This window comes from Chlorocebus sabaeus, chromosome 28 (genome assembly GCF_047675955.1).
Source record: "Chlorocebus sabaeus isolate Y175 chromosome 28, mChlSab1.0.hap1, whole genome shotgun sequence".
Classification (NCBI taxonomy): domain Eukaryota; kingdom Metazoa; phylum Chordata; class Mammalia; order Primates; family Cercopithecidae; genus Chlorocebus; species Chlorocebus sabaeus.
Window position 1 is genome coordinate 3,283,778 of NC_132931.1, and position 27,976 is coordinate 3,311,753.

Consider the following 27,976-nt stretch of genomic DNA (forward strand, 5'->3'; position numbering starts at 1 on the left):
GGGCAGCCAGGGAACCTTTTGGGCTTCCAACTCTTCTGAACAATACAGTGAAGCTCTGAAGAAGCCTGAGGGATACAGGAGCCACATATCTGGTAGATATACACACACCCCACCCCAGCTTTGCAACTATGGCATGGGACCATCTGTCTCTGAAATCCTGGGCTTGAAGAATAGCCATGGTGAGGAAGCAAGCATGTAAAACAGCAGGATGAAATAACCCAGGAGGTGGATGCACTGCATATTTTATTCTCTGAGCATCTCTCAGCTTTGCAGACTTAAATAATGTACTTGCTGACTATGGGCTGGAGCAAAAATGAGGCAAGAGTGAGAAACTTCAGGAAGAATGAGAGAGATTAAAGAGGGAAGCTTTTGCTATGTATGAAAGCATTTTGAGGGCGATTCCATAGTGAGATCAAAGCAAGGACAAAAGAAAGCAAAAGATGAAAAGAAAAGCAAAGAGATGTGAGGTGCAAAACACCAAAGTGTTAAACTAAATATATCACACTGAGTTGTGCATTCATGAGAGGCACTTTGTAAAGGAAAGCCATCTCAGCTTCCAATTCCTTTGTTAAGAAATTCCTCTCTACTGCTTCTTCCATTTACATTTTACCTTTTCGAAAATAAATATGAGTAGCCCAAACCTACAAGGAAACATCATAGTACGCATAGGCTATAAGCTATCTAGGTGAGAGCTCCAAGTTGTCTCCCCCATTTAAAAGAGCATTCCCCTATCTTACCCCATCAAAGGCATTTGAAAGTCTGGTATTTGCAGATGATTCTAATAATAACACATGAATTTCAGCAATCAAATTTGTCTACAGGTTGGGGTGTGTTTTTTTTCATTATGTTCTTATTTACGGTGATACTGATTCCAAATGCTCTGAAGCTGGCAAATCTCTTCCTTGAAATAGCAAAAATTACAGTCATTAAAGAGAGAGCAAAACAGAACACAAGCAATGTGAAGCCCTGGGGAGAACAGGGTCACACCTTGGTGCTCGGTCACTTCTTCCTCAAGTTTTCTTTAAATGCGTTTGGCAGCCAGGAATGGAATAACTGAAGCGAGGCATCCCGCCACTTCACCCTTCTCTAGCATTTTGGGGTGCTCCATATTCAGGACCCTGAAGTTTCCAAGATCAAAGGCAGTGTGAATCTTACGTGCAAACGAAATGCTCATGCCTGCTTATAGGAATTGTCCATGTTAAGTTATCAATGTATCATACGAATATTCTATCAATAACAGCTCTTACTAGCATCCAAAAGGGCTGCAGAACCTAACATGTTTCTTCTAGCTAGCGGAGACTATCAAGCTTATATATAACATCAGAGCAGATGTGGACTGGAATGGCATTGTAGAACATTCCGGCTGAACAGCAGCTCTGCTAATACCAAACTACCTGACATTCCCACACTTCTCAATCATCTGGGCTAAAGAGCCAATGTACCAAAGCCAATTTCTTAGTTGTGACAGTATTCTGGAGTTTTGCAAGACGTTACCACTGGGAGGAACTAAGCGAAGGCTACATGGAATTTCCTGTTCATCTTTGCAACTTCCTGTGAACCTATAATTAGTTTGAACTAAAAAGGGTTTTGTTGTTGTTCTTCTTGTTTTTAAAAGCCAGTTAGTGGCTGAAGCTTTAGCTGGGGTTCTCACACTATCGCTTGCGTAAAGATACATACTCTCCTCATTCTTTCCTCCCTGGGGCCTAAAAAACACAAAGAGAAATGTAAATGCACAACCTAGTTAGGATTACAGACCCACACAGCAAATGCTGTCACACTGCTATGATCTGGTTGGGGGCAAAAACAAGTATTATTTCTGATTAGGAAGACTCTTTACAGGCAGGGAGGAAGGCAGGTGATGTTCAAATAAAGAGAGCCTGGCCAAGCATGGAGCTGTGTGATAACAAGTTGTCGCTCGGCTATTTCACTCAGAGCCTCGGCAACACAGGAAGAATGTTATCTCTTGGAAACACAAGACTTCTCCCATCTCTGCAGTTATAAACCAAGAAGAAAAGCAAACAATGCCAGTGTGACTTCTTCTCCAAAATTCCTTTTGGAAGTGCAGAGGGTATAACCTTCCACTCCAAAAAGTTTTCAGCCATCTTGCTTTCAACCTTTGAATACAACCAACCAAGACAAGATGTTGATCAGATATGCCTGTCGTACAGGGAAGTATTAGTGACAAGATGTACAACCGTCCAAATCATCAAGAAACTCAAATGATGGTGATAGGAGATAGGCAATTTCTGACGCCTAAACCAATATAACTATAGCATTCAAGCCAAAATATGTACAACGTGAAATCCTAAAGCTTCTAGAACAATGCAGAAGAAGTGGAGAAAAACAAATCTCTGCACGTGTGCAACTGAAATTAACCTACTTAACAATTACTGTAATTTAGCTGTGGGCTAGATCCTGGGATTACAGCACAGAGCAAGCTATCGGTCTCACCATCAAGTGTCTTACCACTTAAGAGATAGGCAGATAAATGAAGGCAATTCAGTATGGTTTCCCAGTGTGGATGACATGCAAGCTGAATACTGATGAATGAACTGGAGCTAGCAAATCAAATAATGTCATAAGCACACTCAACAGTACCCTTTATGACACTGTTAGGACTTGCACTATGTGCCTTGCAAGTATTACCTCTAAACCTCACAATGAAAACCCTGCATGAAAGCTACTATTACCCTAACTTAAACAAGGTCAGAAAAGTTAAGTGCCTTGGCCAAGACCACATAGCTAAAGTTTGGGCCGGGATTCATTCCTCTCTTTCCTCCCCATGCTACTGATTTAAACAGCAGTCCTCATCCATTTTGGCACCAGGAACCACTTTGGTGGAAGATCATTTTTCCATGGACAGAGCAGATGGATGGTTTCAGGATGATTCAAGTGCATTACATTTATTGTGCACTTTACTTCTATTATTATTACATTGTAATATATAATGAAATAATTCTACAACTCATGATCATGTAGAATCAGTGGGAGCACTGAGCTTGTTTTCCTACAATTAGATGATCCCATCTGGGGGTGCTGGAACACAGTGACAGGTCATAAGGCATTAGATTCACATAAGAAGCATGCAGCCTAGATTCCTCATATATGCAGTTTACAATAGGGTTCACACTTCTATAAGAATTTAATGCCACTGCTGATCTGACGCGGGGGAGCTCAGGTGGCAACGTGAGCAATGGGGAGTGGCTGTAAATATAGATGAAGCTTTGCTCCCTTACCAGCCTCTCACCTCCTGCTGGGCGGCCTAGTCCCTAACAGGCCATGGACCAGTTTATGGCCTGGGGATTGGGAACCGCTGCTTTACAACAAAGAAGGTAACAAGGTAAGTTAAAAAAGTAAAATATTAATAAGACATATAAGAGTATTGAGGGCCAGGCGTGATGGCTCACAACTGTAATCCCAGCACTTTGGGAGGCCAAGGTGGGTGGATCATCTGAGGTCAGGAGTTCAAGACCAGCCTGGCCAACATGGTGAATCACCCTCTGTACTAAAACTATTAAAATTAGCCAGGTATGGTGGCGGGCACCTGAATCCCAGTTACTCGGGAGGCTGAGGCAGGAGAATCGCTTGCACCTGGGAGGTGGAGATTGCAGTGAGGCGAGATCGTACCACTGTGCTCCAGCTAAGGCAAGAGAGCAAGAAACTGTCTCAGGAAAAAAAAAAAAGAAAGAAAAAAAAAGAAAAAGAAAACAAAAAGAGTATTAAGGCCATTAATTGTAAAAACAAAGAAGCTTCTCATAGTAGTTTAAGGAAAACTTGACGGCTAAGGTTACAACTCACCTGTTTTAAAGGCACAGTAAATTTCCATAGGATGTTGGAACTTGGCAAATCCAAAAAGTGAAGTCCATCCCCTTCCCAAACCTGTGATTCTTAATTCTTAGCATATCCCATTCTTAATGAGAAGCACGAATACTCATCTTGTCACCTAAGCAGGGACCCTGGGGATCCTCTTTGACTCCTGCCTCCTCCTTATAATTGGTTATATGTGATTCAGCTTCAGTGTTTCCAAATATTAAATAATTCAGCAGATAAAAACAGTGAATTTCAGATCACTGGTTAAGGACTTACTATTAAATTGAGATAACCATATTTTGGGACAGAGTCTCTATGTTAAAAATTCTTACACCTTATATAAAAATATTTCCTCTGTCGGGAATTTATTTTGGAAAGAAACATTTACCCATAAAAATGGTTGTCAATATTTGTATAGCCTAAGCATAATGAATCACATTCTTAAGACTTTGGTATCAAAAAGAAAAGACTGATAGATTTGACTATATAATGTAAAATTTATACTTGCCAAAAAAGACTACGAATGAATTAAAGTGAGAAGCACAAGTTGAGAGAAATGCTTGCAAAGTGATGTAAAAAAGGTTTGTTTAATATATAAAAAGTTCTTGATATACACCATGGAATACTACGGAGCCATAAAAAGAATGAGTTCATGTCTCGCAAGGACGCAGATGAAGCTGGAAACCATCATTCTCAGCAAAGTAACACAGTAACAGAAAACCAAACACCGCATGCTCTCACTCATAAGGGAGAGTTGAACAATGAGAACACGTGGACACGGAGAGGGGAGCATTACACACTGGGGCCTGTCAGGGGGTGGGGGACAAGGGGAGGGAGAGCATTAGGACAAATACCTAATGCGTGCAGGGCTTGAAACCTAGATGACGGGTTGATGGGCGCAGCAAGCCACCATGGCACATGTACACCTGTGTAACAAACCTGCACGTTCTGCACATGTGTCCCAGAACTTAAAGTACAATAAAATAAAAAGTGCTTGTAAATCAATAAGACAAAGATAAATACTCCAATAAAAAAGGGATAAAGGAGTCATCAATAGGCAAATCTCTAAAAAACATATAGTTGAACATATGAAAAAGTATTCATCATCCATACTATTTTTCAAAATGCAGATTTAAAAATGTAATGCCATTTCCCCTGCATCAGAACAAGATGACCAAGATAAACAAGATTCAGTGTTGGTAAGAATACAGTGAAAAAAAGTCTTTCATACACTCTTCATGTGATAGTATCGCATACCTGGAAGACAGTTTATCAATTTATATTAAACATTCTCAAAGATGAATATAAAACTTTCAGAATAAGATGATGAATTTAACTCATGAATCAGAGACCACTACTCAAAATTCACTAAAAAACTACAGTAAAAGGATTTCTAAAATAAACAAACAACAACGACAAAAACCATAACCTTCCAAAGCCAGAAGAAATGCAAGACAAGACAACAGCCATGAAATCGAGGAAGCTTGAATGCAGATTCAGAAGGTTAACCAAGTGACTGATGTATAACAGATGATCCCAAGCCAACAATGCCCAAAACTAAGAAACCAACTCGATATATACCAGAGGACATTTAAGAGGCAATGGAACCGGCAGCACCAGGTGCCTTTGGAACTGGGGGTAAAATGGACAGACCAAAATAAGGAAGGCCAGCACAAAGGTCTCATCTGTTTTTTTTGTTTGTTTGTTTGTTTGTTTGTTTGTTTGTTTTTGAGATGGAATCTCACTCTGTCACCCAGGCTGGAGTGCAGTGGTGCAATCTCAGCTCACTGCAACCTCCACCTCCCGGGCTCAAGCAATTCTGCTGTCTCAGCCTCCTGAGTAACTGGGATTACGGGTGTGCACCACCACAGAGCTTTTTTTTTTTTTTTTTTTTTGTATTTTTAGTGTAGACGGGGTTTCATCATGTTGGCCAGGCTGGTCTCAAATGCCTGATCTCAAGTGATCCTCCCACCTCAGCCTCCCAAAGTGCTGGGATTACAGGCTTGAGCCACCACATCTAGCCTCCACTCCCACTTCTTGTTTCAGCCCACACAAATCACTCCACTGTCAAATCAAGTATGTCCAACTCACGTACGCAATGTCTGATCAGCTTTTTAAAAATTGTGATACAATGGACATAACCAGAAATTTACTATTTTAATCATTTTAAGTATACAGTTCAGTGACATTAGGTACATACACATTATTATGCAGACATAATCTATTTCCACAACTTTTTTCATCTTCTCAAACATATCCCATACTCTTAAGCGATAACTCCTCATTCCCCCTCCACCCAGCTCCTGGCTGTCTAATCGCTATTTAAGAGATAATCACAAACAGAAAAGACTCACCAGATACTTAAGGAAAGCCTCCAACATGGAAGATAGAAACTAAACATCAATGAGGAAAATGTAAGTTGTAGAGATAGACTATGCAGGGAGAAAAACTTAAAACAAAAAATATTATTAACATCCTCCAGGGATAAGAAAACATATTGCTTCCAATAAAAAAGGACAATATGTTATAAAAGGAGCTTTCAGAGAATAAAAATGATCACTTGGAAGTAAAACTATAATAGCAGAAATATAAAAAATGGATAGAAGGGCAGAATAAAAAAACTGAAGTGAGAATAAAGAAAACAGAGCAAAAATATCAGATAGAAAAAGATACCAGAGAAAAATAACAAAATTAGAGGTTCAATTATTAGAGGCCTCAAACTAGAATAATAAAAGATGCTGAAAGAGAGAACAGAAAAAAATGAGGAGGAATTATCAATTAAAAGTCCAAGAAATTTCCAAATATAGATAGACAATAGATTTCAGATTGAAGCCACTCAACGTCCCATCCAATCAATGCAAACTGACCCATATCAAGACTCATCATTGTAAAATTTAAAACTATGGTGACAAGATAAAGATTCTACAGGCTTCCAGAAAGGAAAAAAGAACATGCAAAAGATCAGGAATCAGAATGCCTTTGGTTCTTCCAAAACAATAACAACAACAACAACAAAGAAAGATAGACAATAATGAAGTAAAACCATCAAAATTCTGAAAGAAGGTAACATCTAACTCAATGACACCATCATTCACCTAGAAGATGAGGCTAAAGCCATCTTTAGAGGCATGAGTGAGCTCGAAAGATTTTCTCTTTCTTGCAGTCTCTCTTAAGAAGCTTCCAGTTGTTGTGTTTCACCAAAAAAAGGAACATAAACCAAGAGAAAAGCACAGGAGACAGCACAGAAGAGGGTCAGAGAATCTGGAAGAAGATGGTAAAGGGAGATCCAAGATAACAACAACACATAGCCACAGAGGCCGACCCCCATAACAGGGCAGTGTGACTTCAGACAGATGCATTGAGAGTTGTCATTTCTAACACTGCTCCTGCAAACGTACCTCATTTTAAGCTGAGGATGAATTGCCTGAATGAGTATAGCACCCATTCTTATCTATAATTGGATGTTCTGACTACAGGCTTTCCGCCTGCTGCTTGGATCAGCGGAAGACATTCATTGTATCATATCTCATATTTTTCAAGACATGTTCTGCTTTGACCTGCTCCTGAGGACAGGCAGTAGGTCTTGATAAGATCAGAAGCAGAAAATACAGAGAAGCCCATTCCATCTGTCCAGATTTTTGCCTTAAGTCCAGTACCTGGTCTACACAATAGCCCACTATGGCGAGTCCTATGTTTCCTGAGCTCACTCATGACTTAGCTGTCTTCTCCAGAAGAGGCTTTTGTAAACCCTTAGGAAGGTACATGGGTGAATGTTCTCATACTTGACATGGTAGGAGAAGAGATATTTATTAATAAATACATTTTGAGGAGGTAATTAAGCGAGAAAAATAAATAGAAAATATTCAGATGGAAAGTAAGAAGTAAAATTATCATTATTTGAAGATAACATGATATTCTATATAGAAAGCTCTATAAAATCTACAAAAAAACCTACTGGAGCTAATAATAAAGTTCAGCAAAGTTAAAGGGTACAAGATGAACATACAAAAATAAGTTGTATTTCTATACAATAACAATAAACAACCCAAAAAGAAATTAAGAAAACAATTCAATTTATAATAGTATTAAAAAGAATAAAACATTAAGGAATAAATTTAACCAAGGAAGTGTAAAATGTGTATACTGAAAACTAAAAAACATTGTTGAAAGAGATTAGAGACCTAAATAAATAGAAAGACATCTATGTTCATGAATTGGAAGCATTAATATTATCAAGATGACAATACTCTCCAAATTGATTTACACATATAATACAATCCCTAAAAAAATTCTGACATCTATTTCTCAGAGAAATGTTCAAGCTGGTCTTAAAATTAATATGTAAATGCAAGGGACCCAGAATAGACACAACAATCTTGAAAAAAGAACAAGGTGGGAGGTCTCACACTTCCTACTTTTAAAATTTACTATAAAGAAAAAGTTATCAAGACAGTGTGATTGTGCCATAAGCACAGATGAATAAATCAAAGAAATAGGATTGAGAATCCCAAAATAACTCCTCATATTTACAGTTAGTTGACTTTAGACAAGGGTGCCATAACCATTCAATGAGGAAAAATTGGTCTCTTGAACAAATGCTCATGGGATAACTATATATGTAAAAAATAAAAATAGAAAGAATTTGGATCCCTACCTCAAACCATATCCAAAAATGAGCTCACAATGGATATAAACCTATATGGAAGTGCTAGGCCTATAAAACACTGACAAGAAAACAAAGGTTCAAATCTTTGTGACTTTGGATTAGGCAACAGTTTCTTAGATATGACACCAAAAGCTCAAACACCCAAAGGAAAAAAAGATAAACTGAACTTTCTAAAAATTAAAAACTTTTGTGCATCCAAGGACATTATCAAGAATGTGAAAAGACAACCCACAGAATGGGAGAAAATATTTGCAAGTATATTTGCAAAAAATAGTTGCAGAATATTTGATAAAGATGAGTATTCAGAATAGATAAGGAATAATTAATTATAAGTCAATAATTTTACAAGTCAAATAATCAATTTTAAAATGGGCAAAGTACTTGAATAGATGTTTCTCCAAAGAAGATAGACTAATGAAAAATAAGCACATGAAAAGATGCTCAAAATAATTAGTCATTAGGGAAATGCAAATCAAAACTACAAGATACCACCTTATACCCACTAGATTGACCATAACTTTAAAAAAGTAAAAAGTGTTGTCAAGGATGTGGAGAAATTGGAACCCTCATATATTAATGGTGATCATGTAAAATGGTGTGGCTCATGTGAAAAACAGTCTGGCTGTGGAAAACAATTTGACAGTTTCTCAAAAAGTTAACCACAGAATTATCATATAATCCAGCAATTCTACTCCTAGATATGTACCCAAGAAAACTGAAAACATGTCCAAATAAAAATGTATACATGAATGTTCATAGCCCTATTATTCTTAATAGCCCCAAAGTAGAAACAACCCAAATGTCCATCAACTGATAAACTAATAAACGGATAAATAGAATGTGCTACATCTATACTCAAATATTATTCAGTCATAGAAAGAACAAAGTACTTATATATGCTGCAACATGGTTGAACCTTGAAAACATTATGCTCCGTGAAAGAAGCCAGCAAAAAAGGCCACATGTTGTAGATTTCATTTATTATCAAATGTCCAGAATAGGCAAATTTATGATAACAGAAAATACATTAATATTTGGCAAGGAATGGAGTAAGGGTAGAATTGTGACAGGCTACTCCCAGGTTCAGGGTTTATTTTGCAGGTGATGACAATGTTCTGGAATTAGGTAGTGGTGATAGATGCAAATCATTTGAATATACTGAAAATCGCTGAACTGTATACTTTATTTTTTGTTTTTTGGTGTTTTTTTTTTTTTTTTTTTTTGAGACAGAGTCTTGCTGTGATGCCCAGACTCGAGTGCAATGGTGTGATCTCAGCTCAGTGCAACCTCCGCCTCCCAGGTTCAAGCAATTCCCCTGCCCCAGCCTCTGGAGTAGCTCGGACTACAGGCGCGTGCCACCACACCTGACTAATTTTTGTATTTTTAGTAGAGACAGGGTTTCACCATATTAGCCAGGCTGGTCTCGAACTCCTGACCTCAAGTGATCCACCAGCCTTGGCCTCCCAAAGTGCTGGGATTACAGGTGTGAGTCACAGTGCCTGGTCTATTTTATTTTTATAGTATATTTGATGGTGTATGAATTACATCTCAATCAGAAGTGAGGAAAAATAAAGAATGGCTATGCATGAACCAGTGATGGAGTGTGTCAAATATTATGACTGTGATACCTCTGTGCACCCGAATTCCTCCATCCCAGTCACCCAAACAAAGATCAAGGCAAACACTGCAAGTTCATCATTGGACCAATGGAGCTACAAAGACCCAGGTTAGCCATCTGGGAGACAGAGGCCTTATAGGTTTGAAGCTCAGGGAAGAGCATAAATTGTTCTGGGCTTCAGTGGTAGATCCCATTGGACAATTCCAATGGGAAACTGTCAGAACATACACAATGGAGGAGACTGCCCAGTGTGTCCTGATGCTGAGAATCACGAGTAATCCCAGTTTAAGAAGGGAGAGGGCCGAGTGATATGGTTTGTCCCCTCCACATCTCATGTTGAAATGAGATCCCTAATATTGAAGGTGGGGCCTGATGGGTCATGGCAGTGGATTCCTCCTCAAAGTCTTGGTGCCATTCTTATGGGATTCAATGAGTTCTCACTCTTAGTTCCCACGAAATCGGATTGTTAAAAAGAGCCTGGCACCTCCTCCCCTCTCTCTCTCTCCACTTGTCGCTCATCATGTGACCTCACCAACTCCCTTTCCTCTTCAACAATGCGTGGAAGCTCCTGAAACCCTCACCAGAAGCCGATGCTGGCATCATGCTTCTTGTACAGTCTACAGAACCATGAGTGAAATAAATTACTTTCCGTTATAAATTATCTAGCCGTAAGTATTCTTTGTAGAAAGACAAATGGACTAAGAAACCAAGGAAGAGAAGAACAGCTGCAAAAAGAAGATTAGGGGAGAATCAGCAGAGAGTAGTGTCAGGGCACCAGGAGGAGTGATACACCATCAAGGAAGCTGCTTGACAGTATCAGATGATGCCAAAAGATCTGGGCAGCGAAATGCCCACTGGACTTGGTGAGCAGTGATTTCTGGCAAATGTTGCCTGAGTGATTTCAGCTGGATGTACAGAGTACAAAGAATTGCATCTTACTCAGGCTCAACATAGGGCAATGTCAATATTCAAACTGAGTGAAACAAATGACTTAAAATAAAAACAAAATTCCCTGACAAAGGAAAATCTTCAGTCTCATCTTGTCTGCTTCTCCAGAGTGCCCTGGCTTTGTACACCCATTCCCTGAGCCCATCTTGACCAGAGCTTAGTCCATCTGAGAATAGATCAATCTGCCCTCATTAAAATGATGTTTGCAGAGCTTTTTTAATATAAAAAAAAAAAAAAAAGGGCACAGATTATGCTTTACCCTTCAGGGGGAAAAAGCCGAACATTAACTTGTTTATACTATTGATCTTAACTATGCAAAATGTGCATCAAAGAGGGTAAGGGCATGGGCGAATGAGCAGTTGCCTCTGGTTAGTCTCTTTAGTATTTATTTTTTGCCAATTATATTTGCTTTTTGATACATTCGAATTTTCCAACAAAGAGTATGCATTTCTTTTAAGATCAGAAAACAAAACTGTGAGGCTGGGAGAAAAAACGTTTTAATCAAATGTGAACTAGCAAGCAGGAACAACAATATTAATGTAAGAAGAACTAAATCCAGGGCAAAAAAAACCCAAAAAACAGGGTATGCTTCTAAGATAAAGAGAGCATTACATAATGGTAACAACCATCGCTATTAATGAAGCCATGCAGATACAAATCTGTAGTTGCCAAGAAACTGACAACAAGATACCAGAAAACAAATATTAGGAACACAGGAAGGAAGAGTCATTATAAAAGGAGATTTTAAAACACCATTATCAAAAAGACTTAAAAAAAATAAACTCATAGCCTACCAGAATACGCAAAATTGATGTCTGGCAGGAATTCAATTCCATGATTACAGTGCGTGGGGGTCTTTTTAAATAGATGTAGAACATTTACAAAACTCGATAATACCAGTTACAAAAGAACATCGTAATAAAATGAAAAATATTAGATTCCTCTTCTAGTTCAAGAGAAGAGATTTCTGGCCTGGGGAAAAAACATAGAGAACAGAACCAGGAACTAAAAAGAGGGAGATCATGTTAATATCGTCAACTCCTGGTCCCCTAGGTATTTGGGAGAGGAGGAGGATGATGAATGGATACTGATTTATGGTCTGGCTGAACCAAATACCTCTTCCTCCTATTTTCTTACTCACTAAACATCTTCATGTAGACCTGAAATGTGAACTATTAAAATGGGACTCAGACAGGGCTCAAGGTGTGGTTGCTTAACCCAGTGGTTCTCAAAGTGTGTTCCCCACACAAGTTACATCAGCATCAAATAAGAGCTTATAAGAAATGCAAATCTTCAGCCCTACCCCAAGCCTCCTCAAGTAGAACTTCCTCCAGGGTGGAGTCCCAGGGGGTTCTTACACTAAAACATTTGATGTTAGAGGTGTATAAATACCCCAGCTTCCTCACCTTTGGAGCAAGTTAACTCTGAGGTCTGAGTTTACACGGGCTCTTGGAATTTCCCCAGTGAAATCAAGCTGTCACCCACAGTACCAATCTTTTGGGGATGCTTTCCCTACCTATTCTTACTTCCCCAGTACCCTACTGGTGCTCTCTTCACCTCCCAAATAAACTACTTGCACTCTTGATGTGAATAAACCCATCTGCTTGCAGATGTTTATTTCAGGGTCTGCTTCTGGGGGAACCCAAATGAAGATACCTACTAGTACGGTTTGAATATTTGTCCTCTCTTAATCTCATGTTAAAATGTGACCCCCAATGTTGGAGGTGAGGCCTGGTGGGAGATGTTTGGGTCATGGGGGTGCATCCCTCATTTATGGCTCAGTGCCTCCTTCATGGTAATGAGTAAGTTCTCAGGGAATCTGGGACCTCCCTCCCACTCTCTTGTTCCCTCTCTCACCATGTGACACTCACTTGCTCCCCTTCCCTTCTGCCATGACTAAAAGTTTCTGAGGCTTCACCGGAAGGCAAGCAGATGCCAAGCAGATGCTGGTGCCATGGTTCTTGTACATTCTGCAGAACTGTGAGACAAATAAAACCTCCTTTTTAAATAAATCACCCAAGGCCAGGCATGGTGACTCACACCTGTAATCCCAGCACATTGGGAGGTTGAGGCAGGAGGATCATTTGAGCCCTGGAGTTTGAGACTAGCCTAAGCAACATGCCAAAACCCCATCTCCACAAATTTTTATATATATAAAAATTAGCCAGGCGTGATGGCACATGCCTGTGGTCCCAGCCTCTTAGGAGGCTGAGACAGGAGGATCACCTGAGCCCAGGAGGTGGAGGCTGCAACAAGCTGTGATCGCACCACTGCACTCCAGCCTGGATGACAGAGTGAGACCCTGTCTCAAAATCAATCAATCAATCAATCAATCAATCAATCTGTCAATCAATCAATCACTTGCCTCAGGAATTCCTTTATAGCAACACAAAATAGACTAACACACCTACTGAACCCAGTAAGTGACTAACCCTGTACTGGAGATCCCTGCAGTCAAGGAGCTGCAGTTATGGCTGAGATTGCCTTAACCTTCCCTTCCTCCTCCTGGGCTGGGCTCTACCTAGATTTCCTCAGGAGAGGGTGCACCACTGGCAATGAGTCTTCACCCCAATCCAGCCCGATCTGCAGTTCATGCTCCTCTCTGGGTGTTCTAGCCCTGGGCCACCTCTAGTCATTTTGCCACTAGCTCACACCTGCCCTTTTCTTAGCCCTACCTGGCTTCATCATGCACTCCCTTGTTGAAAGACTTAATGAGTTTCAACCACCAGTCAGGCCCTGGGAAACAACATCTCACCTATTTCAGAGAGTCCACTGTGCAGACACACTTCAAGCTAATAAGTGTGACAGCTAGTAGCAAGGTGCTGAGATAGCACAGAATCAGGGCCTCACTATCCTAAAGGTGTATAAATACCCCAGCTCCCTTGCACTTGGAGCAAGTTAACTCCGAGGTCTGGGTTTACACTGGCTCCTGGATTTTCCCCAGTGGGATTAAGCTCTGTCATCCACAGTACCAATCTTTTTAGGATGCCTTCCTTTCACAATCTTACTTCCCAACTCAGAGGTTAGAAGAGGCTTCTCTGAGGAAGTGCTTTGCTGGAGACAGCTGGGGAAATATAGAGGGAGTCCCTGCAGGGGTGCATGGAAGGACTGCTGGAGCAAGATGTCTGTGGTAGATGCAGAGAAAGGCCACAGAGCAGACAGCCATGGGCATGTCAAGGAAAGAGAATTTGCTGCACGACTTAGAGGCTTCCAGGAACTGAAAGAGCCCCCTTCTCAAAAGGAGACAATCATTCTCAGGTTTAGAAGAATCTATAGATAACTAATGGCCAAAGGTAAGGAAATAAAACTAGGGATGTGAAAAATCCACCAAATGACCCAACTCTGTAAGCCAGAGATCCCAGAGAAGGCATACCACTGGGCCCAGGGGCATCCAAGCCCTTCAGAAGAGTGGGCCGGTTCAGAAGGGCCAGGGACATCAACTCCCAGGCTGATTAAATAGGAGAGGCTCATTCCTGTGCTCCTCAAGATAATTCAGTTTTAAACAGGACCCGTGGCATTGCCTCCTCCTCACCATCTTCCAGACGCCTGAGCAGCTTGCAGGGTAATCCCTCTCCTACCCAGCACGATGAAAGGAAGGGGTTTAGCCTACCCCTAATCCTGTAGTTGCTCAGAAGATAAGCTTTCTTGGCCTTCAGGCACTCACTCTAGCCGGCCTTCTTTTATCTCATGAGCTGTGGGGGTCGCTCCCAGCAGTGAGCACACTGAATTTTGCAGGTTGGGATCCAACACAAAGGCACCATTAGCAACACCCACCCCTACTGCCCTGGATGCCATGCCTTTGTCCAACTATTAAATATCTCCAAGGACCTCCCAGGAGTTTTGTTATTGACATGCAATATTTTCCTGTTGTACAGTTTCCATTGAGCCATCACTCCTATTAGTGCTGAATTCCAGAAGATGAGCAAACACCACTCATTTCTACGTAAGATCATTTTGGGCACGGTGGCCCAGAGGATAACTCCAATGTAGACAAACGGTTCCTAACACAGGATGGAATTTTTTATTTTGCTTTTTGGAGAAGGACGACAAAGATGGGGCGTGGGGTGGGGAGTGGGGGAGGAATTCAGCTCTTCACTGTCATCTACTTTAGGTAACGAGAAGAGGGAAGTTAATCTAGATCCATGGCCAGTCAATGAGTCTAATGAGCCCTAGAGCAGCGGTCCTCAACCTTTTTGGCACCAGTGAGCGGCTTTGTGGAAAACAATTTTTCCATAGAACATGTGGGTCAGGGGAGATGGTTTCAGGATGAAATTGTTCCACCACAGATCATCAGACATTAGATTCTCATAAAAAGATTGCAACCAGCCAGGTGCAGTGGCTCATGCCTGTAATCCCAGCACTTTGGGAGGCTGAGGAGGGCAGATCACCTGAGGTCAGGAGTTCGAGACCAGCCTGACCAACACAGCAAAACCCTGTCTCTACTAAAAATACAAAAATTAGCCAGGCATGTTGGTGTGTGCCTGTAGTCCCAGCTATTCGGGAGGCTAAGGCAGGAAAATCGCTTGAACCCGAGAGGTGAAGGTTACAGTGAGCCGAGATCGTACCACTGCACTCCAGCCTGAGTGATGGAGCAAGACTCCATCTCAAAAAAAAAAAAAAAAAGGTGGGGAGGGGGTACAACCTAGATCACTTGCTTGTGCAGTTCACGATAGGGTTCACGCTCCTATGAGAAGCTAATGCCACTGCTGATCTGACAGGAGGTGGAGCCCAGGCAGTAATTCCAGCAATGGGGAGTGGCTGTAAATACAGATGAAGCTTCCCTTGCTCTCCTGCCACTCAGGAAGGAGCCCAGATCCTAACAGGCCACAGACTGCTACTGGTCCATGGCCCTGGGGTTGGGGACCCCTGCTCTAGAGGACTCAAGGAATAACAGACCAGGGTATGCCTAGATATCTTCCTCTAAAAAAATCTCGGGCCGGGCACGGTGGCACACACCTGTAATACCAGCACTCTGGGAGGCTGAGGTGAGTGGATCACCTGAGTTCAGGAGTTCGCGACTAGCTGGCCAACATGGTGAAACCCCATCTCTACTAAAAATACAAAAATTAGCCAGGCATGGTGCCAGGTGCCTGTAATCCCAGCTACTCGGGAGGCTGAGGCAGGAGAATCGCTTGAACCCGAGAGGTGGAGGTTGCAGTGAGCCGAGATTGTACCACTGTACTCCAGCCTGGGTGACAGAGAGAGATTCCATCTCAAAAAAAAAAAAAAGAAAAAAAAAAATCTCCCATTCCCCAGAAATGCTCCGGGGACCAGGAGATACAGATGCTCGGGCTCACGCTGGAATGAAAGTGGCATTTCCCCCTGCTGTCATCATGTCCTGTGCACAGGTCAGCCACCCCTGTACCTTCGTCACTGTTGTCATCCACCAGAATGATTTCCTTCAGCAGGTGTGTGGGTGTGTGATTGACGGCACTGTGCACGGACCGCAGGATCACCGACAGGGCCTCGTTCACGAAGATGAATATGATGGATATCTGGGGCAGGTCCTTGGAGTACTTGAGCTCCTTACACCTGGGGAAGGAGAGATCGGAAACGCACAGTCAGAGGAAGGATAAAAGCTCAGGCGCTGCAGCTGGGCACAGTGCAAGATTTCAGCTGAATCCTCATCCACTCGTCTCAAGGTGTGAATCACTGGTTCCCTTAGGCTTCTCCTTGGCTAAGAACTGAGAATAAACCCTAAGGAAGAGAGCACTAACAGATGCAGCCCCACTTCCCCCAAATTCACCACCCTACAGGCGGTGAGTTAGAATGTTAGCTCTGTGATAACAAGAACCTCTAGTGGGTTCAGTAGACATCTGCATTTGGGTTCCCCTAGACACAGAGCCTGAAACAAAGGTTTGAGTGCAAGTAGTTTATTTTGGAGATGAAGAGAGCATCACTAAGGGAGTTCCAGGCATCAGTCCCAGGCATATGTCTACCTGCATCTACCTGTGCCACCTACCTGTGCCCTGAGCTTCAGGGCACACCTGCACGACTTCTGACTCCAGTCCCTCTATTTCCTTGCCTGAAACCTTCTTTGCTGATGCCTAAGCGATTACTCCACCCCTTAAATCTCTCAACTAGAGACGACTGGGGACAAGGTGCAGTGACTCACACCTGTAATTTCAGCATTGGGAGGCTGACGCAGGAGCATCTCTTGAGGCCAGGAGTTTAAGACCAGCCTGGGCAACATAGCAAGATTCTGTACCTACAAAAAAATTTAAAATTAGCTAGGTGCCGTGGTGTATGGCTGTATTCACAGCTACTCGGGAGGCTGAGGTGGGAGGATCACTTGAGCCCGGGGGGGTGGGGGGTCAAGGCTGCCATGAGCTATGATCCTGACACTGCACTCCAGCCTGGGTAACATAATGAGACCCTGTTTCTAAATAACAACAACAAAAAGAACACCAGGAATTGATGTATTAGGTTGGTGCAAAAGTCATTGCGGGCTTTGCCATTACTTTTAATGGCCGCAATGACTTTTACACCAACCTGATACAAATATTCCAGCTCCCTCAGCCCTAGATAGGGTTAAATGTAAATTCCCGCAGCAGGATTAAGTCCCCATCACCTGCAGGAGCAATCTTCATAACACACCCTTTGGAGAGGGGGTGCCTTTCCCTCCCAGCCTTACTTCCCACTCCCCTAGTGATGCTTTCTTCACCTCCAAAATAAACCACTCGCGCTCAAACCTTTGTTTCAGGCTCTGTTTCTGGGGGAACCCAAAAGAAGGCATCTACTGAACCTACTAAGTGCTTGGTATTATATTATACTAGAGGTTCCTGCTATCATGCAGTTAACATTCTGGGAGAGGAAATAAAACACCCATGCCAATAATCATAGTAAAGGAACAGGACTCCACACTGGAGAAGCGTGCAACCTAAGGCACACCAGCTCTTCTTCGCGAAGTCCTAGAACCTCCCTGGAGACAGCAGACAGGACAACCTGCTGACATCCCTCCCTCACAATACCTAGCAGCCCTCACATGCCCGAGCGTAGAGATTAAAGGGAAGAATTCCTTTCATTCAGTCTGGACTCCAGAGCACAGAGTTTAGGCCTTCTCCACGGCTCCAGGTGATGTAAGAGACGATTTAGTACCTGGGGAACGTGCTCTGCTTTTCTCAGTCACAGGTGCACCAACAGTCTGTCCAGGCAGCACCGATGACTTTAATTTTATGCTTACGCCTAAGCCACATCGGAAATAGCAAAGAGAAACACAGTGGAATGGAGTGCCGAGGTACCTGCACTTTAATGCATCCTTCTTCTCCTTATGAGAGATTGCACAATATATAGCACAACGGAACAGGGAGCAGAACAAAGGAAACAGATGAAGCCACGGAGTGAGAGAGGAGCGGAGCTGAAGAGAGAGCAAGAAATACGGCTGTTTCTTATGCTGAGCAGCTCGGGCTGTGTCGGGCTGTATTAATCATGTAGGCAATTTTCAGAAGAAAATAAAGTTTTGTTACAGTATGTGTTTGTGTCTCCTGGAGGAGATCATCCAGGGATGCATTGATCAAGCAGCCTCATTTTTACCACACTGCTGTAAATCTACTTCTGGGGGCTGCCAGGGAGATTACAGTGATTATCGACGGGCTGGCGGGCAGTTGGCAGGAATCATCTCATTGACTGTGTGGTGGTCCGCGAGACAAGGGCACTCCAGAGGGTCCCTCGGAACTCCCTCGACCAGAGGGCAGCAGCCATCCCGTGCCTGCTAGTGTGGCAGCTGTCCCATCTCGGCTCATTCTCACCCGCTGTACACGTGCATGTGTTACTGGAAAGTGGTCCCAATTCAGACCCCAAGAGAGGGTTCCTGGACCCTGAGCAAGAATGAACTTGGGGTGAGTCCGTAGAGTAAAGTAAAAAGAAGTTTATCAAGAATGTAAAGGAATAAAGAACGGCTATTCCATAGGCAGAACAGCCCCCAGGGCTGCTGGTTGCCCAATTAAATGGTTATTTCTTGATCATATGCTAAACAAGGGTGGATTATTCATGAGTTTTCTGGGAAAGGGGTGGGCAATTCCCAGAATTGAGGGTCCTCCCCTTTTTAGACCAGGTAGGGCAACTTCCTGACATTGCCATGGCCTTTGTAAACTGTCAAGGCGCTGGTGGGACAGTCTTTCAGTCTTTTGGCATGCTAATGCATTATAATTAGCATATAATGAGCCGTGAGGACGGCCAGAGGTCACTTTCATGGCCATCTTGGTTTTGGTGGGTTTGGGCCAGCTTCTTTACCGCATCCTTTTATCAGCAAGGTCTTTGTGACCTGTACCTTGTACTGACCTCCTGTCTCATCCTGTGACTCAGAATGCCTTAAACTCCTGGGAATGCAGCCCAGTGGGTCTCAGCCTTATTACACCCGGCCCTTGTTTAAGATGGAGTCTCTCTGGTTCAAACACCTCTGACACACGGTGTCAGGGCACACGTTACACACCTGCTGACTCTGTGTGTATCTTCCTGGGGCTGGTTTCTCTGATCCTTCGCTTTTAACAGCTTCTGGATTTTGAAATTGAAAAGAAACGAGGCCAGACTGTACAGTCCTAGCACCATCTTCTCCAGTCACAAGCAACGGGGTTACGCCGCAATCAAGGATCCGGTGGTAAGTCAAGCCTCTTGGCTGGAGCAGGCAACGCCCCCTGGTGAAATGGGAAACGTAGCAGCCTTCAGGGCATGGGGTCCTCAGTCCTGCCCTTTCATGGGTCCAGGTGACCATTTAAAAAATCACAGGGGATTTCAGAAGCGAAAAGTGCTGGATCCCACCTGGGATCTGTAACCCTGGGCACGCTGCTCACCCCACCTCTCTCCACAGCTCAGCTTCTCAGTCTGTGAAACTGTGGCAGGCCAGGTCTTACTAACAGCTAAACAGGCAGACCTCTGTAACAACTGTTTAAGCGCTGAGTGGTTAAGTTAAATATTAAAAGCTGAAAGAGCCAGTGTCCTCATACAAAGGCTGGAATGTAACAAAAGCCCACCGAGAGTTTTGCTCCGGCCTTTCCTGGGCCTCGAAGCAGGACAAGATAACGGAAGGAATTCTCAACAGCACTCATTTAGGATGAAACAAGTTCTCAATGGGGGTCTGAAGAAACTCCCCAGAACTCCACAAACAAGTTTCATTGGGGGTCTAAAGGAATTCTCTCCATGATTTAGCAGGAGACAAGATAAGGGTATTCACCCTCAGCACATGGACCCATGAAACCTACAGACTCAGACACATTTTCTGCCTCCCTGTTGGCCTCCCAGGCTATAAAAGCCAGGCAATGGGAGGCTGAGGTGGGCGGATCACTTGAGGTGAGGAGTTTGAGACCAGCCTGGCCAACATGGCAAAACCCACCTCTACTAAAAATACAAAAATTAGCGGGGCATGGTGGGGCATGTCTGTAGTCCCAGCTACTCGGGAGGCTGAGGCAGGAGAACTGCTTGAACCCAGGAGGTGGAGGTTGCAGTGAGCTGAGATCACACTACTGCACTCCAACCTGGGCAACAGAAGGAGACTCCATTTCAAGAAAAAAATAAAAATAAAAATAAAAGCCAGGCAAGTAAGAGCAGGCTGGAAGCTTGCAAGGATAAAAGAAATTCCAGATGTAAAAGACGCCCAGGGAGCAAAGAGAGATAGGCATGCCACATAAACTACAAAATACCTCAGTATCCATACCTGGGGGTTGCTGTGTGCTCCCTCTAGCAACACCAACTTGAACCTGGGTTTCACAAATCACAAATTTCCTTTCAGTAACTAGTCAGTAAGCAATGAACAGTCCTTTATCTGAAAGAAGATTGGTACCCGGAAAGCTATTTTAAGACCTGAAGGTCTGGACCAATTTCTTTTTTTATTTTCTCCCCACCCCCACTTTGCAGACAGGGTCTCTTTCTGTTGCACAGGCTGGAATGCAGTAGCTCAATCACAGCTCACTGTAGCCTCAACTTCTAGGGTTCAAGTGATCCTCAGCCTCCCAAGTAGCTGAGACCACAGGTGTGCACTGCCAGCCCAGCTAATTTGTATTTTTTGTAGAGATGGGGTCTCGTTAAGTTGTCCAGGCTGGTTTTGAACTCCTGGGCTTAGGTGATCCTTCTGCCTCAACCTCCTGAAGTGCTGGGATGACATGCATGAGCCACTGCACCCAGCTGGACCAATTTCAATGGCCAAGACCAGAAAGGGGCTACAAAGAAATTCAAAACCAAGTTCCTCAAGAGCTAATTGGAAAACAGATCCTCTGCAAAGCTGTTGTCATAGAGAAAAGAAAGTAGAGACATACAACCAACCAAGTGAAATCTCTAGAACAGTGAATACCTTACTGCCCATCTGTCCGTCTGTCCACATGCCTGGGATGCTTCCTTGACCTCTGAAACTCCTTGAGACTGACCACAGTTACCCCCCGCCCCCCGCCCACCAGCCAGGCATCTCTGGGAATCACTGGAGAGAATCACGGTTGAAATCACGGTAGGTCAAGGCCCAAGGCCTCCAGCAGGGAAGAAATCGAAGCCCAGAGCGCCGGTCGTGCAGTCTCAAAAGCAGACCCCTGTCCTCACAGGGCCACTTTTAAGGAGACAGTTTGCCTGACCACAATGTGGTAAAAATGAGAGATATCAAGACATGTTTATGGCCAGGCGTGGTGGCTCATGCCTGTAATCCTAGTACTTTGGGAGGCCACGGCAGGCAGATCACTTGAGGTCAGGAGTTCAAGATCAGCCTGGGCAACATGGCGAAATCCTCTCTCTATTAAAATTACAAAAATTAGATGGGCACGGTGGGGCATGCCTGTAGTCCCAGCTACTTGGGAGGCTAAGGCAAGAGAATCGCTTGAACCCAGGAGGCAGAGGTTGCAGTGAGCTCAGACAGTGCTACTGCACTCCAGGCTGAGTGACGGTGAGAATCTGTCTCAAAATAAAAACAACAACAACAACAAAAACATGTTTGTGACCCAGTCTGCCAACTTGAAAACAAAAAGCTCCCCAAACATCCCCATCACTGGAAAACAATTTAGGTACGACAGGGCCTAGGAGGCTCAGCAGGCTACAGAAAACGATGATGCTGCTGCTGACGATGGTAACTAACACATAGTGTGGGCTACATGCCAGAAACTGCTGGAAGCTCCCATGTACTAGGCTTCAATCCTTACAGTAGGAGGTAGGCAGCAGTATCATGCCCATTCTGCAGATGAGGAAACTAGGGCCCAGAGGGGTGAATTCACTTGTGCTAAGTCACACAGTGTGTCTGAAAAGTAGCAAGATGGGAACAGTATCTTATGGTGTTTAAACTTCCAAATGCCCCTGCCTGGACAGGCACGGTATGGCGGCTGCGGCGGGCAAACTTCCACACAATTTCCAGTCCAACCGCTAAACCACTTCCTGTGTGAGATTTTTTTTTTTTTTCTTCTCTTCTCTTCTCTTCTTTTTTTGAGACGGAGTCTTGCTTTGTCAAGCTGGAGCGCAGTGGTGCTATCTCAGCTCACTGCCACCTCCACTTCCCAGGTTCAAGCGATTCTCCTGCCTCAGCCTTCTGAGTAGCTGGGACTGCAGGTGCGTGCCACCACACCCGGTTAATTTTTATATTTTTAGTAGAGGCAGGGTTTCACCACGTTGGCCAGGCTGGTCTCGAACTCCTGGCCTCAGGTGATCCGTCTGTCTCAGCCTTCCCAAGTGCTGGGATTACAGGCATGAGTCACCTCACCCGGTCAATTTTTGTATTTTTAATAGAGACGGGGTTTCACCGTGTTGGCCAAGCTGGTCTTGAACTCCTGACCTCAAGGAATCCGCCCACCTCGGCCTCCCAAACTGCTGGGATTACAGGTATGAGCCACCGCACTCAGTCAATTTCTTGATTTCTTCATCTCTGCCCTAAAAGCCCCAACTAGGAGAAAGTCCTCTACAGCCAGCTGCATCATGCCCATGGCCCACTGGGGGCGAAGTATTCCCACATAGTATCCCTGAGCCGGGTCAGGTTTGATTTCCTATCAAGAAGATATGAGTGAGCGGAAGCCGGCTCCACCTCCCCTGGGGTTAATAAGGCTGGCGGGAATGTGGATAAAGCTCATGTGGGAGAGTGTTCTACCCCCAAGCTCTGGAACTGAAGAACTCCAAGCAGAGAGGAGCCAAGGTTGTCCTCAGCCTCTCTGGGCTTTGCAAAAGTCCTGTGCTAATGAGTCACTGCGCACTTCAGCCACTGTGCACCCAGGCCTGACTCGGTTGTCCCCATCATCCCTCATGGCAGGGACACAGAAGAGGACCTTAAAGGGGCTGGGGATGGAAGGTACACCTGTGCATGCTGAGGTGGCTGGGCAGGTGACCGAAGGGCCTGAGCTCAGCCCCCAGTCCTTGTCTCTTGGGTCTGTCTAAGGCGAGTGCTCCCCTTTCCAGGGTCTACCTGGGTTTCTTGGTATCGCTTGGCTCACGTGGGTGAAACTGTGTGGCCGATCTGCAGGACTTCCTTGCTGCTCCCCTCAACTCTAGCTTCCAAGTACAGTGATGCCCCTCAGTGTCTGCCCTAACATCTGCCACACCCGAAGGACAGGACCGATCACCAAGCACTGCCCCACGCCAATCACCCAGAGCTGGGATATGAGGGCTAAGGCACATTAAACACTTCTAACAAGGCAGTTGCCAATGCAAAGCAGGAGATGCTAAGTGTCAAATGGAAGTATCTACAAACAGCTGTAATAGATGGGCTACGCTGGACCAGGAAGGTGGGGATGGTGAGCTCCAGGCTGGATCTGAATGGATGGATCTCACTGAATCAGACTTGCACGGTCAAGAACAGAGGGAGAAATGGGACATCAGAGCTCTCCTGAGCACAGGGGCACTCTTCCTCGACCTTCCAGGGGAAACCTCTGTGAGCTTGTTTAGAGATTATGCAGTAAAGAGCTAGACTCACAATGGAATGACAGCCTCACACCAGGTTCTGCAAATTCCGACTAGACTAATTCCTATTCATTCCCAAAGGGCTCCATAAACATGCAGAAGGTCATGAGCATTAATAAAGGCTTTACCGCTGACGAAGGTCCGTGCTCTCCAGGCACTCAGGCCTCTCCACCACATGCCACCCCTAAACTCTCAGAGCTCTGGAAGGCAACATGGGATAGAAACTGTGGGATTCTGATGGAAAAGGTAGTTGGAGTCAGAAAACACCACGTTGACATCCTCGGAGTAGCTGCAAGCCGATGAGAGAACCCTTGAGAACTGCAGCACGCTGTGGACATACACAATTTCACATCATCTCTTTCCACTGCCAGAGGAAATTCTGCCACCAGACACCCTTCCCAAGGTCTCCAGCCTGCCCACTTACCCTGCGGACATGAGATGTGCCAGTTACCACAACCGTGTGAGCCAGGTCCTTACAATAAACCTCTCTCTGCTCAACACCACTAATCAATAGGGAAACGCAAATCAACGCTACAGTGAGGTACCATCTCACATCCATTAGGATGGCTACTGTTTAAAAAAAAAAAAAAAAAAAAAAACACAACCTGAAAATAACGAGTGTTGAAGAGAATGCGGAGAAACTGAAACGCTTGTATGCTGTTGGTGGAGGGGAGGATGTTACGGCCGCTGTGGAAAACAGTATGGTGGTCCGTTAACAATAATTACTATCTGAGTAGCAATTCCACTTCCGTGTATATACCCAGAAGAACTGAAAGCAGAGTCTTGAAGAGATATTGTACACGCTTGTTCACAGAGCATTATTCGCAGCTAAATGTTGGAAGTAATCCAGGTGCTCATCAACAGATGAATGTATCAACAAAATGTGGTATATGGAGTCAGCCTTCCCAATCCACAGGTTCTATATTTTCATATTCAACCAAACCACAGAGGGAAAATATCCCCAAAATAAAGAAAAAAATAACATAGAGTCAAACATAGCAACTCACACCTGTAGCCTTAACTAATTGGGAGGCCAAGGTGGGAAGAGTGCTTAGAGGCCAGGAGTTCAAGACCAGCTTGGGGAACATAGTGAGACCCCATCTCTAAAAGTAAAAATTAGCCAGGCACAGTGGCACATTCCTGCAGTTTCAGCTACTCAGGAGCCTGAGGTGGGAGGATTGCTTGAGCCCAGGAGTTCAGGGTTGCAGTGAGCTATGACTGCACCACTGCACTCCAGTCTGGGTGACAGAGCAAGACTCAGTCTCAATAACAGTAATAATAATGATACAAAATCAATAAACGTTAACAATTATTTACATGAGATTTACACTGCATTAGGTATTATAAGTAATCTAGATTTAAAGTATATGTGAGGATATGCGTAGTTTACGTACAAATATTATGTCATTTTATGTGAGGGATTTCCTTGAGCTTCCATGGATTTTGGTATCCAAGGGGGGTCTGGAGCTAATCCCTTTCAGATACTAGGGGATGACTGTGTATATATAAAATGGAATATTATCCAGCTTTAAAAAGGAAGGAAATTCTGCAATATGGATGAACTTTGAGGATGAGGATTACTAGGTGAAATGAGCTAATCAAAAAACACAAATCCTGTATGATTCTACTTATAGGAGTTACCTAGAATGGTCCAATTCATAGACAGAAAGTAGAAAAGAGGCTATCAGGGGACAGGGAAGGCGGAATGGGAAGTTATTGTGATCGGGAGCAGTGTTTCTGTTTCAGATGAGGAAAACATTCTGGAGACGGATGGTGGTGGCAGTTACACGACAATGTGAATGTGCTTAATGCCAGCGAACCACTTAAAAATGGTTAGGACGGTAAATTTTACGTTATGTATGTTTTAACACAATAAAAAACGGGAAAAATAAATAAATTCATTCTCTCTACCTCCCCATCCCGTCCCTGCTCAATTCCTTCTCTTTCTCTAGGGAACGTGAATGAACGCATTGCCCTTTGGTTGGGAAAAGATTACACCAGATTGCGGTGCCACACCTCATCAGAACCTTGTCATTACAATCTCTCCTTCCTGTCACCACTTCAAGAGCCTCTGAGCCACACCCGGGGATGCCCAGGAGGACCACCTGGTTTCGGTTATTGCAGTGCAATTATCTCAGACCCCCATGGCTTGTTCTGGACCTCACTGACACCCAGAACAGCTGCACTTAGACCACCTTTGACTTCAACAGTCATAATCTCTCTTCATCCCAGTTCTCCAGCCTCGTAGTCCCAAAATCCTGACTCTTACTTAGACTTCCAGGCCCCAGGACACTTGTTGTTTTTTTTGTTTGTTTTGTTTTTGTTGTTTTTGTTTTTGTTTTCTTGAGATGGAAACTTGCTTTTGTGGCCCAGGCTAGAGTGCAATAGCGTGATCTCGGCTCATGGCACCCTCCGCCTCCCGGGTTCAAGCGATTCTCCTGCCTCAGCCTCCCGAGTAGCTGGGATTACAGACACCTGCCACCACACCCAGTTAATTTTTGTATTTTTAGTTGAGACGGGGTTTCACCATGTTGGCCAGGCTGGTCTCGAACTCCTGACCTCAGGTGATGTGCCCACCTTGGCCTCCCAAAGTGCTGCAATTACAGGCGTGAGCCACCACGCCTAGTTGTTTTGTTTTGTTTTGTTTAATCTATTAGCCCTTCCCTAGTTTCATGTTCGTCCAGTCGAACTGGAATCTCCACACTTCCTTCAACCAGGCTCTGCCTTTTGCCAGCCCCACAGTTCTCCTGTCCCTCTGCCTTTCTTTCCCACAAGTGCTGAAGGACCCCAGCTCTAGATGGAACCACCCCCTTGCCTCTTCTCCCCTTTTCTCACACAGGTGAGATTGCAGGCTGCAGGACCAAGTCTCACATTCATGCAGCTGCAAAGGAGACACCTCCAGGAGCTCCAGTCTTTGCTCTGCAGGTTTCTTTCCTTTTTCTGAGATGGAGTCTTGCTCTGTAGCCCAGGCTGGAGTGCCATGCCGTGATCTCGGCTCACTGCAACCTCCACCTCCCAGGTTCAAGCGATTCTCCTGATTAGCTGGGATTACAGGCGTGCACCGCCACACCCAGCTACTTTTTGCATTTTTAGTAAAGATGGGGTTTTTCACCATGTTAGCCAGGCTGGTCTCGAACTCCTGACCTCAGGTGATTCGCCTGCCTCGGCCTCCCAAAGTGCTGGGATTCCAGGCCTGAGCCCCCGTGCCTGGCCTGCTCTGCAGGCTTCTTTCTGTTCTAGGTCAGAACCTTGGATTTCACTACCCTTCACTGTCCTCTACCTTTTGCCAAGTTCCTAGGGCCAACCTCCCTATCCGCAAGGGATTGTGCCTCCTACTCCACAGAGAAATCAACACCATCAGACCTAATTCCCACATGTGGTCCACAGGTCTGTAGCATCTGCAACAGCGTCATCTGGGAGCTTGTCAGAAATAAAAATCCCCAGGACTAGGCCAGTCGTGGTGGCTGATGCCTGGAATCCCAGCATTTTGGGAGGCTGAGGTGCGAGATCACCTGAGGTCAGGAGTTTGAGACCAGCCTGGTCAACATGGTGAAATCCCATCTCTACCAAGAAATATAAAAATCAGCTGGGCGTGGTGGCACACACCTGTAGTTCCAGCTACTCAGGAGGCTGAGGTGGGAGGATCCCTTGAGCCTGGGAGGCAGAGATTGCAGTGAGTTAATATCACGCCTCTGCACTCCAGCCTGGGTGAGAGAGCGAGATCCTACCGTTAAAAAAAAAAAATCCCCAGGCTCCTCCCAGACCTAGGGACTCAGAATCTCTGGAGGTGGGGCCCAGCAGTCTACTGCTTATCAAGCTCTCTGGGTGGTTCCTGCACACTGGAAATGGGAGAAGCACTTTCCTTCTGCAAGCTTACCCACCTCACAACCCCTTCTTTGTCTTCACCTCCTCTCTTGATGGAAGCTGAGTCCAGGAGTTCAAGGCTGACTCCTGCATCCTTACTGTGCCTCCTCCCACCTCGGGGCCTTGCCTTGTCCATCACTCTCTCTCTTGCATCTTTGCTCTCCCTCTGCTGACCTTTTCTACTTAACTCCCTCCCATTTAAGTAAAAAATTGGGTTGGTG

General features: G+C 44.4%; 1 protein-coding gene across 2 annotated transcripts in view; it reads right to left on the bottom strand.

Annotated features, from left to right (window-relative positions):
* The window catches only part of GALNT17 (polypeptide N-acetylgalactosaminyltransferase 17), a 594,162-nt gene that overhangs the window by 310,686 nt on the left and 255,500 nt on the right, over nucleotides 1–27,976 (bottom strand). For both annotated transcript variants that reach the window (XM_008018296.3, XM_008018297.3), the window contains one exon: nucleotides 16,408–16,574. In XM_008018296.3, the coding sequence (XP_008016487.1) occupies nucleotides 16,408–16,574 (167 nt within the window). The remainder of the gene's footprint in view (nucleotides 1–16,407; nucleotides 16,575–27,976) is intronic.